This window comes from Pectinophora gossypiella, chromosome 15 (genome assembly GCF_024362695.1).
Source record: "Pectinophora gossypiella chromosome 15, ilPecGoss1.1, whole genome shotgun sequence".
NCBI classification, from domain to species: domain Eukaryota; kingdom Metazoa; phylum Arthropoda; class Insecta; order Lepidoptera; family Gelechiidae; genus Pectinophora; species Pectinophora gossypiella.
This window is the reverse complement of record NC_065418.1, coordinates 15,592,651-15,607,649: the sequence shown is the minus strand read 5'-3', so window position 1 is coordinate 15,607,649 and position 14,999 is coordinate 15,592,651. Positions and strand designations below refer to the sequence as shown.

Genomic DNA, 14,999 nt, shown 5'->3' with positions numbered 1-14,999 from the left:
ATACATACATAAACTCACGCCCGTAATCCCTAATGGGGTGGGCAGAGCCACAAGTAATCAAAGACAACTTGCAGCCACTGTTGATACGAAGTCCAAAGATGGATATGATGAACTTTATGGTGATAAGGGATCAGCCTATCGTCCATAACATTAGTCCATCATGTTAGAGGACACAATCCCTCTGTCGGTTTTTACGACATGCCCGGGAAGAGAAGCAGCTGAACGTGTTCTATGTTTTTTATATGCTCCCAGAACAGCATAGAAGCATAAGGGTAAGTACATAATTATTCTAAAATACAATGTAATGGCCGAAGTATATTTAAAAATAATTGTTGCTTGATATTTGGATCACATTATGTAAAGAACTGTGTTGAGAATAACAATAGGTGTAATAAAAAGGTCATCATTTATACCCAAAAACACAGATAAAAGATACCTATGTCTGTCCATGACATTGGAAGACTGAATGCAGAAAAATCGCCATCTATATTGTTTTTGAAAAACGTAGCCTGGATAGGCCCTCATTGGGAATATACTTGTGAGCTTACCGTATGTTTGCTATGTTACACAGTGTTTCGCATTTATAACATTAGTATGGATATGGATACTCCAGCGGGTTGATGTAATAACTCAGGGTAGACAACAGCCAGCTCCCAGCCACACTCCACACAAAGACAACACATAATTTTTAATCCCGCCAACAAGAGATGCTCATTTTTCACTCGCAGCCAGCGACAACTTATTCTTTACACTTCTGTTTTGTAAAACAAACCATGTTGCCTAGAACATAAGAATTTTTCGAGTGCACATGTATAGTGGTGTAGACGTTGACAGCTTATGAGAAGGTTTATTTGTCACAGAGTACACGCTCGCGGCGGCTGTTGTTGACATGCTGCGGAAAGAGATTTGGGATTGTTAGAATGTTTTCTGCGCAACGTACCTACTAGTGTTATGTTCGCAGTGCAAAGATGGCCGTAAATTCTCGGTAGTATGAGTGTGTAGAATTAAATTAGATAATTAACTTGTTTAATATTGAATCAGAAACTTGTTTGTTTAGTATTTTATAATATTCGAAACAAACACAGGTTCCTTGCTTTACGGTTTGAGTGAATTCAAAGGACATTCATAATGAAAAAATAAATATAAATTATAATAAACAGAAATTAAATATAAAAATATTATTACTTAATATTTAATGAAAAATAAATACGTTTATAAAATTACGCCAGAAATATAATCATTCTCATCTCGGAACATATTAAACGGAACAAAATGACGGCGTCCGCGTCGTCGACCAAATGTACGCGTCGTAGGATTAACGACAGGCCGTAAAAGAGTAATTCGTTAAAATAACGACACGAAATATAACGGTTATTTTATCGTTATGACCCTGAAAACCTAATTCCGTAATGAAAGAATACGTTTCTTTATTAATGTGTATTTTCTCTAAAAGTTACCGTTACGGCGTAGTCCATCGTTACAACCGTAGCACACAGCTACGACATTGTTTACAAGGCCATAATTTGTCTAATTAATTTAAAATTGAAAATAAAATCTTTGTATTTTCTTCGTATGTCTTAAGACATTGCAATCCGACAAAATATTTACCATCCGAAACGAAGAGTACCGTACAAGAAAACAGCGGAAAAACATCGCGAAAACACTTTCCGTAATCAATAGCTCTAAATGAACATTAACGTATAGTTGGGCTGTAAAATAATGCGGAGTTGGAATGAATAGAGCCTAGGTGTTCCCCCCCCCCTCCACGCGGGGGTTGCGGGGGGAGGGACGGCGCGGTGGGGGGGTTTGGGTCGCGGCAAGATGGCGGCGCATTGTCTAAGCGTTGATTAACGCAGATTTAAGGGCTGGCACCGCGCTTACATATTAATTATGTACTTACGCCGTCAGGTGGTGTATATTTTACCCGAGTGTGCTCCTACCTGTATAGCTGTGGTTATTACACCTGCATACATAATGCTGGCAGGGGACGGGTTGTTTTAAAAATATGCTGTCGGCGGATACATGCGTAATAAGGGTGGTTGTACCTACTAATACAATTATAATAACAGCTATTTATTACAAAATAGCTAATTAGTATTTTATAACGTAATATTTATAATCAAAAGCGCCAATATACATGAAATGTCTTCGATCATACAAAATATCATCCAACGAGCGTAACAGCTCAACTTTAAAAATTTATATGATTCTATAACTTAAATAATTAACAAATCCAATTTTCTAAATTAGACAGAATTTGTGAAAAAATATAAATTGATTGTCTTTGATTCTCTTTGAATAGAGAAAAATCAACCAATCTTATCAAAAAGCTTAATTATTACAATGACCAAAAATAATGTTGAATTCATTAACGATTATTTGTGAAACATTATAATGCAATGATAAATAATACTTTTTTTTGTTTATTGGACACTAAAGTAAGCCAGACAAGCTGAAGAATAAAAAACATAGTTTTACACTACCTACCTGCTGATAACATTGTAGTTTTACTTGTCTGTATTGTAATGTAAATAATTGAAATTAATTAACTATAATTATGGCAAGTTGTACAAAATAAAATATAATAATTATATTTGTTACTTTTCCATTACAAAAATTGTAATGAGATTTGAACTTAGATAGGAAAATACCAAGAAAAGCTTACACATATCGATTTTCGAAATTGTTCTATGAACAAAGTCGTTTATATCAATTACAACATTAGCATCTAAAACTCAAAAGTTAAAATCCCTTTCAGTTAATATTTTAAAACGATCAAACGTACAATTTATCATTTTGGTCCATTATCCAATTTTTGCCATGGAGCAAGTGCAACGTCGGAGGAGTGCGCACTTGAGCGCGATCACAAATGGATTCTAATGCATCGGAGGAGCACCTTATAGAATTATCTGCCTATTAAGTCCTCGCTTTGTGCCTTTCATCCCGAACACACGACTTGCCATCCGCCATTATCTTGAGTGAGAAATGCACTCTGCTCGCTTCAAATCATTGAATTTTGCACTTTGCCTCGTCAGACTCTGTCTGAATGATACAGATGATAAAAGCAAGAGCCACCACACTGTTGACAAGTATTTTAATGGATGAAGTAACACTTTCTTTGATATTTGACACGAGAGAGCTCCTAATCGGTCGATGATGGCTCCTTTGATTTTGTCGAGTCTTTAAAACTTAATTATATCCAGTCGTTATTAATTTCAAAGAGGAAAAGTAGCGGAAAATTTAAACGAAAATATCTCAAATGTCTACCGCAATATTATGTTCTTAAATACTTGAATTACTTTATGTAAACAACTAGTGTCGGCTCACAACCTATCACGTTGGTCTAACGGAAAGCTCTAGTCATGCGACGCTGGACCTCTGACTAGCCCAATTGGGAATATGGTCGTGAGGTTACGTTATGTTGAGTCTGCCTGCAGGCGCGTAACCAACCTATATAAATCCTTAAGAATTACAAATTCATGTCGTTGAATATATCTTGAATTCACGTTATAAATACAGCAGTAGCATTTAGTTATACTGTCATATATAATAATTAACATAATGTAACTCAACAAAAATGTATTCATCTGATTTTACCACATTCCACAAATTAGGTACGTTGAATAAGTATCAATTAATTAAAAGCCATGTCTAATTATTTGACAGCCAAGCAAAGTTCAATCGAATTAAGTATTTTATTATTGAATGCAATTTTGCTTTGCTGTCAAATACTTAAAAATAGGTTCACTGATTGTTTGTTTTTTATTGGTAAGGTTAGAATACAATTAACCAAAGCTTCCTACACAAAAGCAAGTAGTACTTACGTAGTTTGCTCGTAGAAGGCGGCCATTCCCCACAGCGTCTCCAACCACCAGGCGCACATTACGCCCATCGCCGGCCCAACTTGTTCCATCACCAGCATTGCTTGTCCTAATCAATCTTAGCGTACTCGCACTAACTCAGTAACTAAATCAAGTGGATTTATATCGCCGCGGTGGAGCGTGAAGCGTGGATGGTGTGCTAATGGAGAAAGTTGCTCACAGTTGCCCGCAGTTGCCGGACGGTAATCACGCCCCGAGTTACTACTGGCCTTATGGAGTACAAAGTAGTTGTGTGAGAACCGAGCGGTGTCCGAGAGGTTAGGCGTCTTACAATACAATACAAAACTCTTTATTGCATTGAAATAAACATTAAAATAAACAATTATAATCCATTAGGTAGTACAACAAGCGGCCTTATTAAGGTCTCTTCCAGACAACCTTTAGTTATCGAAAATGAATTTAATAAAATCGTAGCGTAAAACAAAAGTTAAAAAATATAAGTATACCTACAAAAAATATCTTAAAAGCAATACATAGAAGACAATAAATAACGATTATAATATTATTATAATCATTATTACTATGGAAAAGAGGAAAACATGACAGTACTATACCTACTTCATAAAGAAGAAGATGTAAGAAGAATGGAGTAGAGGAAGAAGACGTTATAAAGAATACGCAAGAGAGAGAGAGTTGAGAAAGTGCTGCTTGACTCGCACTCTAAAAGCATCTAACGACGGTGTCCTTCGAATGGCTTCACGCAAATAATTCCATAACTGGACAGCTTGCACCGTCTTCTTCCAGTCTTTACTGGTATTTGGACTCCGAGACGTGTATTTTTTGCCTTCATTTCATATGTCAGCCATATGGCTTTCGTACTCGTGTCTACTTTTACAGAAATAAGCTCACAACTATATCCTAACTGGGGTAGTCAGAGCTCAATCACATAATCGATCCACCTGAATCCAAATGATGTAATTCAAAATGTTACTTGTGCACAAGACTTTTTTCTATCATCGTTTTTTTATATATTATAGGGTATTGTAGGGTCTGACCACAATCTCACCTGATGATAAGGGGCGATGTGGTCTAAGGTGGAACGTGCTTACCTAGCAAAAGCTTATGCTTTCCACCTTCCCTTATTCCTTTCTTAACGTGTCCTCCGAGACACGGATCATCTTACTTTCGGACAATCAGATAATCAGCCCGCAATATCCTGATCAAACTGGAGATCACGAAGTGATTTTTGTAAAATAAGTGTTCTCATCGGGATTCGAACCTTCGATTTTATGAAATAAATCGCTTAGTAGGTAACTAGTGGAGTTAGTTATTCAACGAATGCCATCAAGAATGAGTGTAGGCTCACACGGAGCCTCAGAGGTTGGCAAGACAAAAGAATCATCAATGACGAATAACGATGAATCATTAATTACGAGATCTTTGCTTGGGTTTTGATTCCCCCATCGTTTTCTGAATGATAGATAGCAGATTCCAACACTAAAAGTGACTGCAAGTTTACTTTTGACAATTTATGTCTCTGGCTACCCTGAAAAGTTGTAATGTCAGTATTTATTTATTTTTTATTTATTTAGATAGGTATTTGTGTATTTATGTTATATAGGTAACGGTATTTATCACCTTGACATCTTATCAGATGAAAAAAGTGATAGAAGAAAAAAGGAAGCGCAAGCAGTGTTTAAATCGCAATTGGTAAATTAAATTCCGTGACTTCTGCGTACCCCAATGGGAAATAGGCGTGATGTTATGTATGTGAAATCTGATAAATTAAGATCTAATAATGAAGGATATTACAAAATGTGTAATGGCTCATCAGGAGAGTGGAATTGGGATCCGCATTCCTGATGAGGGTCGGGTGGGGTATCTCCAGGTATCGCAAATCAGACATTACGTTCTAATGAGGTACGGCGGTGCTAATGTCGGCAGTCGGGTTCATTAGCGATACTAATTCGCAGGGATGCCTACCGTGGAACGAATTAGTTGCTTTGTATAACATTTATTTCTAGTCAAATGTGAAGTAAATTGTTTCTAGGTTCAGACGCCAAAAAGTTTAGTGACTTCTGTGCTGTTCTGGGAGCTAATAAAAAAAACATAGAACACGTTTAGCCTGAGCATGTCGTAAAATCCGAGGTATTGTGTCCCTTTTTAGCTAATGGACAATTGTTATACACGATAGGCCATAATGTCACCATAAGGATCATATTCATCTTAGGACTTCATATCAACAGTGGCTGCAAGATGTCTTCTGATTATGATTATGGCATTAGGGATTACGGGCGCGAGTTTATGTTATGTTTATGCAGAAAAATTTGGAACCTTTAGTCATCTGCGAAATTATCCCATGCAAATAACGAAATTCATCTACCGGCATAACTTAAATCCTAAACGATACGATACACGTTCACGATATGAAGAAGTGAGCAGACAGACACTAATGGCGCCTAATAAATGTTAGAAGCTAGTCAGAAGTTGTAAGAAAAGATCGATTTATAACAAATCATGTTATGACATAAACAGTCGAGCATATCGGCGCGGACATAATATTTTTTGGGCTTACGAAGTGCTCGAGAAGATAAGCAGCTGAATGCACCCAGGGTTCGAAAGCTGTAAAGGTTACCGTTATTACACCAGTATAAAATTACAGCACAGCAGTGGTATGGTAAGTATCAACATGGACTTGATAAGGGCACTGCAACTGCTTAACCGCTTGCAAGCCTTGATTCGACCGATACTTCTTCTTTACCCAGCAGAGAAGCGCCATAACTTACTCAATTACTTGTATATTCTTCAAGCGATGTCGCCGTCTCTCAGCTCATCACGCAGTAAATAAAGCCACGGAGAGCATTCCTGTCGGCGACAGTAAATCAGCCCGCGATTAGGATGCGCCGCGCGACGCGCCGCTGTAAAAATCTCGTAAAATACGCGCACCACGCTCATATTGCCGCAGATATGCGCCAGAGACGTATGGCAGTGAGGTTTACTAGCGAGGAAAATAAAATAATTCAAAAATAAATTCTTCTTTAGAGTCGTTGCGTCGTTATTGTTAGAGACCTGGCGAAGTTCGGTTGACCGAGAGTTAAAAACGCTCAGCATATCATGGGAGCAAGCTACACAGGCTGCAAAAGATCGCGAGGAGTGGAAATCTGTTATTCGAACCCTACATCCCAACAGGGTATGAAAGGATTAGGAGAAGAAGAAGAAGAGTCGTTGAAATGACATTAAAATAAAATAGACACAAGTTCGACAAAATTCAATGCAATTAAGCAAAAAGTTCAGAAGTCGTTTTGCAAAACAGTTGTTACTACTAGTCCTCAGTAGGTACTGATTTAAGTGCCTATTTACCTATTTTTTATAATATGTGTGTGTGTGTGTGTCTTTATAATAACCCGCGCAGTAAATACACATCTTGAACTTCAGATACTGGTTGCCTTCGTCAAGTATTAACAGGCCCAAGAATAGGATCACAAACCAACTTAACACATAGGTACACCAATTGTAAGGACAACAAATCAAAAAATTATAACTACCCTTGTGCTGAGTCGTTCTCAATCACTTAAAACAAAGACGAAATTCCTTATTTAATATTAATAACATTCCAATTTTAGTACATGTACTGCCGAAGCAAGAACATCAATTACTCATCCTAACCTCATCAATATATCATGCTTAAACCCCTTGAAAACCTACTTAGCATGCATACTCGTTTTCTAATTTAATTTATCCCGAGTTGTGGCTGTCACACGCATCCACCATCCATCAAGATGCACCATATCTCCGGTCCTACGAGCATACTGTAAAATCTAGATGCATAGTGTCATGTATGCAAGCTTGGTGCATAGCAAGGCATACTCATTACCATTTTATGTGGTCGGGTTTACGAGCTTGTTGGACGTAGACGAACGTGTCTCGGGAGACGCGGATTTCATAATGCGTCGGATGACACTGGCGCTGAACTGACAGATTCCAAATAATCCGGTATAAAGTTCACTCGCCGAAATTATGACTACGTATGAGAACATGGATAATTTTATCGGGTTGATATGTTTGCTACTCCAACTGTCCTATAAAGCAACATTTTAAGTAAGTAGGCAATTTAAGAATGTGGTTACCCTTACTTATGTAAGGTAAGCTTAGATGGAAAATCCTCATGTTAATTTCTCAATTATTACAAAAAATAAACATGTAAATGTACCGTTTACTTATAAAACCCTTCGCATCTAATAAATTGAGATTCGTTCGATACAGTTCGTTCATTTACGATGTTACTGATTCTTACCACCTCCATCTCTAACATTATAACACGATGATACGACATGACACTACAAAATGACACGAATGCATCCATTTATTCTCCAATATTGATGTGTAAACATTTTTTAATTTTATGGCGATAAATAAAGAACAATAAATTTGTCATCGTGCCTTTATCCCACTCAAAGTGGGGTCGTAATCTCAGTACCTTTCACACACATATCCTTCTTCACACACTCCACCCACACTTTCTTGGATTCATCAAAAAAGTTGTTCGTTCTACCAAAACTCGTTGTTTCTTCCTTCTTTTTTTTATAAACACATTATGTAAGTACATATCTGATGATAGGTTTACTGACCTAAGCCGCTTGTCCCCAGGCATGCACCGCAAGTCGATCGAAGCGGCGCAGCACCTGAAGGAGTCAGGGTCGGAGCGCGAGGGCTCCGACCCCGAGCCCGACCGCGCCTCCAGCTCCGCCTCGCCCCGGCACCACGACGTACATGACAACCAGGTACATATCACATAAGCTCACGACTATATCACAATTGGGGGATTGAGGTACATCCATCGCATGATAAACTAAGCCACACACGCCTCACCGAACTTTCTATTAGCCCAACGTGATAGGTGAGTCGTATCGCCGTTTATAATGGGCGAGCCAACTGTGTTAGTGAAAACTACTCTATAAATTAATAACTCATTAACATTGGTCCGGTAACAACATAAGTCCGGTACTTACCGGATTTCGAACACCCGTAGCCACGCCATCGACAAGTAGTCGATAGATACCGATCAACGAAAATATACAATGCCGGGAGCATCTGGGAGTGGCGGCCCAATCTGGCAACTAAATTGTAAGTGTTCAGTAACCCCCGGGTTTTCCTAGCAGAGAATTGAATGAATAAATAAGTTGCGAACGAGTTATATACGGAGTGCAGATTCTTCACACACACACACACACACACACACACACACACACACACACACACACACACACACGAGAAATGTATTTTCGGGGGTATGTGACCTTACCTGTATTGGGTTGGTTTTCCCTTCACTGGGTACTCTGTAAAAAACCGGACCTGTCACATCTTCAGGTTAGGTTAGCGGACCCTGTGAGAAACCAGATAAAGCTAGAGGGATGATGATGATGAGGTCGATACATGCAATTTTTAATAAGATAAAATAAAATACTAATTGTTTTGACTGTTATCACGGGTGGGTGTAGCTACCCTCACTTCAACATTATTTGTCGTATTTGTCACTCAACAGAGAAACCTCACAAATTTACACCGATGTCGTGCATAAGATAACCTACTGGCTTCAATGTACTCACGTTCCGCGCAGGCGCAGAGTTCCCCGGCGAGTAGTACAACAGCCTCCTCGTCAGCGAAGGGCCGCGCGTCGCCGGAGCCCCGGGAGCCCTACGACGACCCCGAGGCCTTCCGCAACAACAGCATCGCGTGCCTCCGCGCCAAGGCGCAGGAGCACCAGGCGCGCATACTCTCCAGCAACTTACTTCTGCAGGTAATATGATTTAACGGAACATTCTACCCTCACCAGCCCATCAAAGCAAGCACTTCATACTGCACACCACCAATCTGCACGAAACGCTTTTTTTTCTAATGCGAACATCAAAGTACTCAAACAGTCACTTTTAAAAATTCACGCAATTTATTATACTAAGTATTAGATAACCTAATCCCGACTGATACTGAAACAGCTTACCACAGTCTGTTTCCAAAATATTATTATCTCGAGCCAACGAAAATAATGCCGAATAGGTATTGTCCCAAAGTCGACCTTTTTGTAATCAAGTTGTGTCCAACTTGAATGTTCCAAACATTTATTGTTATATTAGAAGCGTATTAGAGTTTGATCTGACATTAGTTTATATTTTAAAACATATTCTTCGTCTAGTTATAATATTTTTGGCTACAGTAAAAAAAAATGTAATAATAAAGATAAATGTTTGTGCATTCCAGGTGCGCGGCATGTCCCGCACGCCGGGCGCGGCGCCGGCCGCCGACGACGACGGCCCGGGCGACATCGACGTCGGCACCGAGCAGCCGCTCGACCCGCCCGCGCATGCGCCGCACCTCTACTGACCGCTCTAATTGGCCCACCATCACGTCATCGAGCCCCGTCGTTGGTCAGCGCCGCCGCCATCGCTAATTTCCATTGGCTTCTAAAAATCCCGAAAACGTCACGCGCAATACTAATTCTATCCAGTGAGATTGGACTAAAGTGACGTGATATCGAATTCTATTGGCTATTGAAATTACGTGACGGACACCCGTTAAGTTCAAAAACTGTTGGTACTTAAGTGTAATTATGTACATTTTAAAGTTAAGCGTATTTAAAGAATCCCTTTTTCGTGCAATACCTTTAGTTAAGTATTTATCTGTGTAGCGTTGTGTTAGGATTGTATAAAGTTCCCCGCACTTAGCATATTGTATGGTATCCTTCTAAGATATATTGTGCCCCGTGTAGGACTATAAGTGACTTCGAGGCAAGAAAAGACTATGTAAATCGAATTAGAATAATTATAAAAGATCGGTACTAATTAATTTAATTTCTCTGTAAGTAAATACCAGTTGAAAATTATAAAATGTTGCGATGTGAAAACAGATCGATTGTAAATTGTTTCAGGTACTAAATTTAAAAATATATTGTTATATCGAAATACAAATTACAACGAAAGGAATATATTTTTGTGTTGTGCCGTCAATTCTTGCCTTTTTGCAATAGTGTTGTATTATCTTGCAAATGTATGTTATAATCGAAATAAACATCGAACGCGGAAACATTCCTTTAAAGACTCTGTTTATCATTGTATTGCATTTGTTTACTTTGTTCAATTGTGTATACAAGGTAGCTACGAAACGATGATATTTCTATATTGATTTCATTTACTTAGTGACAACAAGTTACTCTGGCATTTCTTGAAACTATCTATACGTTGTGCTCAAAAAAATGAATACATCGGAGAGCTGTTGATTATCTATTAAGTCTGATTGGATGAAAACGTCAAATCCAGTGAATTTATATTTTAAAAATGAATTATATCAAATAAGAACTTGTGCTTTAACAAAATAATTTGCCATTGACAGGTTTATTGACTTTGAGATTCAGTAGTAACTTGTAGGTAGTCAAAATTGTGTAGTAATTTGCGTTAGCCCAGTTAGCAGAGACCGTTGTTTATGTACGAGCTATATCAACATGTTAGTTACGGAGATAACTTGTAGTAACTAAGTCATGTAAATTACCTCCACTCTGTACTTAATGCAACGACCACTAGATGACACAGCCAGGTATATCAGAGATAATGTGATAATGAAAAGTAATGCTTTACACCAGTGTTGCCTGCCTACGACTCAAAACAAAAGTGTTTACGAACGTATCTCATTTATTTATGATAAAGACAAGAATGAGGCAGTGAGGAAGTCCGTTCGGCTAACGAAAAAGTACTAACGTACCCTCGGGGGTACACATAGCACTGTTTAGAAATAATACCATGGAACTTCATTGTAAACGATGTTTAATGTTGTAACACTGTCAAAATATGAAAATCTCATAAACCCAACAAGTATTATTCGCAATCCATATATTTATAGTTTCTTTGACTTTATTAATAAGTTGTAAAGCAATCGACTGTGATATACCTGGCTGTGCCACCCGGCGGCCGCGGAAACCAGTACTTAGATAGAGTTGTATTATATTTACCGCGCTAAGACTCAGACATAGGTAAGATATTCCGGTGAATAAACATGTGAAACTACATGGCAGCTTTTCATTTACCCTCATATTTCTCTGAAAGAACCTTCACTGTGGTACTGTGAGTCATCGGCTTGCTTCTCGGGCAGTGCTGGTACCGGAGTAACACTAGCAATTTTCACTAACAATAACACAATTGGATCAAACATTAGATCAAAAATTGTATGTTTGTAACTATGAATTCGTTAGCCGTTCGAAATAAATTCCTCTCAAGTTGGTCTAACAGAACTCGATGAAGTGTGGGTACTTAGTTCATCTTGCGATGCAGGTACCGCTAACTACCCCTATTGGGAATATAGCCGTGATCTTGTGTTAGGTATGTTCTTTAGTGGTGGGGAAAGTAATTCCACTCCGGGCTTGTCATGAAACTCGACCAAAGAATTATGTCCTCCACACAACTATCAAATTTGAATTGACAATGACGCAGATTAGGTAGGTTACTGCGCAATGGGCTGGTGACTTACCAGGGAAATAAGAAATTATTTATATTTTTAGCAACAGTAATTATTTATATCAGAAATGCTATGTGGGCAAAACAAGTTATTGCCATGTGGGCACATAGATATAGAAATACATTGTCTTTAATAATAACACTGGAAAAAAATCACTGTAATGGGGCCCCGTCTTATAATCAAATCCTAAAGAGTAAATAAAATAGAGTGAAAAAAATATATAAACCAACAATTACATCATAACAAATGTAATAGAATATCCAATCAAAAACATAAATGTGAAGTGAGAGCCAAGTTCAATATTATGATTAATGCCTTGGTTGTTGACTTCAACGACAAAATAAGTGAGATCTAAATGGGTGCCAAGTTCAATAGTCAGTTCTGAAATTTATTTATAAGTAACAGTATAACATAATATCATATCTTCTTATAACATAGGATAATGTATTGTAGCCTAAGGTCTGCCTTGGCTAGTTTTTATAAACCTACCAACGAATTATTATGTTCGATCGCTAGTTTCTACCAACAATCCAAATTTTCGGAATTATAAAATAATAACCGACAAAATACTTGTAGGTTTAGAACTTGCGAAGGCTATAATTCATATATAACAACCAGCCAAAACAGACCTTAGGCTACAATACATTATCTTATGTTATAAGAAGATATGATATTATGTTATACTGTTACTTATAAACAAATTTCAGAACTGACCATTGAACTTGGCACCCATTTAGATCTCACTTCTTTTGTCGTTGAAGTTGAGAGGATAATCATATCTATGTAGTAATTTATAATGCATTTACGCAGATGTGGCTAATTATTTACATACTTACTTGAATTTTAACTCCAATACTAAACGTCAACAACAATGTGTCACACTATTGTCCACAACGAATTTAGAACGAATGACAAATATCGATTTGTCGTAGTTTACTGGTAATTCACATTTCAGTTTTAAATTACTTGTATAATCTCTTAGTTCATCATAACTAATCATTAAATTAAATTGACGTAATTTACTTATTTTGTTCGTTTAGATTAGCTTTATTGGGAAGTAGTATGACTTGCAAATAGAACAACATTTATTTAGGCAAAGTAATAACTATAATTGATTATGAAATTATTAATTATTGTTATAATTATGATACGTATTTTTAGATAGTTTTTAGTGAAAAACATTTTGTTTCAAGTTCTTAAATATTACCGATATTGTACAACCGTTCTGATTGGTCTAGAGTGATGTGTCATATTCTAGTGGAAGGGCCACAAAGTCTATAAAAGGGCTGCAATCTGGCAATCGAGACTGATTTGACGTTGAAAAGCCGACACGACTGGATCCTCCTGCTACGTAAGTTAAGTAACATTTGTATATTATTATCTTTTACCTAGTGTGTCTATGTTATTTAAATGCTACTTGTGAGAATTATTATGTGGTAAGGCTGAGCCAATATTCTTGTTTCATTAATATAATATTATATATATGTTCCTATTTTTATTGTTTTATTCCCAAGTCCTGGAGTTTCATTTTGACAATACTCGTACCATCTATCTAGGAAAACCTACAAATACAAATATTGACTAATAAGCTTATTTATGAGAATATAGCTTCTTAAATATTAAGATATACATTTTATTATATTATATATTACCAAGTATTTTCTGACATCAGAAGTGGGATTCACTCCATGCTTTATATCAATCTTAACTATTGCTTTGTACAATTTTCCAGGGTAATTATGGACGCCGCCGCCCTCCAAGGGATTCTCAAAGCTATCCAAGATGCTGTCACGCCCAAGCGATGCAACGACGACGAAGTTGCGTTGCCAATATTCGATCCCGAGAAGAACAACCGCGGCGCTGCAGCATGGTGCGATGAGATCGAGACTCTGGCCAACGAGCTGAACTGGAGCAGCATTGCTACGGTTGCAAGAGCAGGTAAGGCCCTAAAGGGCTCTGCTTTAAAATGGTTTGAGTGCTGGGAACCAACAGAGGGAAGGTCATGGAAAAATTTTCGCAATGAATGACTTTTATCCTGATAAGAAAGATCTAGCTGAAAAACTTACTAAAGCCGTCTTATATTCATCGAATTCTGCTGACTCTTATTGTGAATACGCTAGGGAAAAAATAAGGCTGTTACGTAACACAAAAGTAGCTTTCACCGAAGAACAAATTGTTGAGTTAGTTTGTGGTGGCATATGTGATGTTAATGTAAAAATGGCTTCATTTAACAACAGTGTTAAAACTGCGTCGAATTTAATATCCTTATTTTCTACCTACACAAAGAAAACTGAAAAGCGTTGTCTTGACCCAATGGATAAAGACAGTATACCTGGCCCTAGTGCCCCAAAGCGATCTAAGTTTTTTTCTAACAACGAAGAGAAAAAATGCTTTATCTGTCAAAAATCTGGTCATATCAAATATCAATGTCCAAAAAATCTAAATATTGTTGGAAATAACAAGTCTGAAATTCAAACAAAACGGACATTTGATCCCGTAATGTGTAGCTATTGTAAAAGGTTAGGCCACATAGATACTGTTTGTTGGTATAAGCAACGTGCTGAATCTAGTTCTGCTTCGGCAGTGAAACAGATTCCAACAAATTCTGTTAATTTTTTAGACCGAATTTAAATCTTACTGAAGTTAAAATCAATGATTTAGCAATCGATTCGCTTATAG

At 37.5% G+C, this 14,999-nt stretch overlaps 1 protein-coding gene across 1 annotated transcript in view; it reads left to right on the top strand.

The window, feature by feature from the left end:
* Positions 1-10,199, top strand: part of LOC126373488 (visual system homeobox 2-like) — a 99,205-nt gene extending 89,006 nt beyond the window's left edge. The window contains exons 7-9 of the mRNA XM_050019643.1: positions 8,469-8,602; positions 9,439-9,618; positions 10,077-10,199. Of these exons, the coding sequence (XP_049875600.1) occupies positions 8,469-8,602; positions 9,439-9,618; positions 10,077-10,199 (437 nt within the window). The remainder of the gene's footprint in view (positions 1-8,468; positions 8,603-9,438; positions 9,619-10,076) is intronic.
* Positions 10,200-14,999: the final 4,800 nt, after the last annotated feature.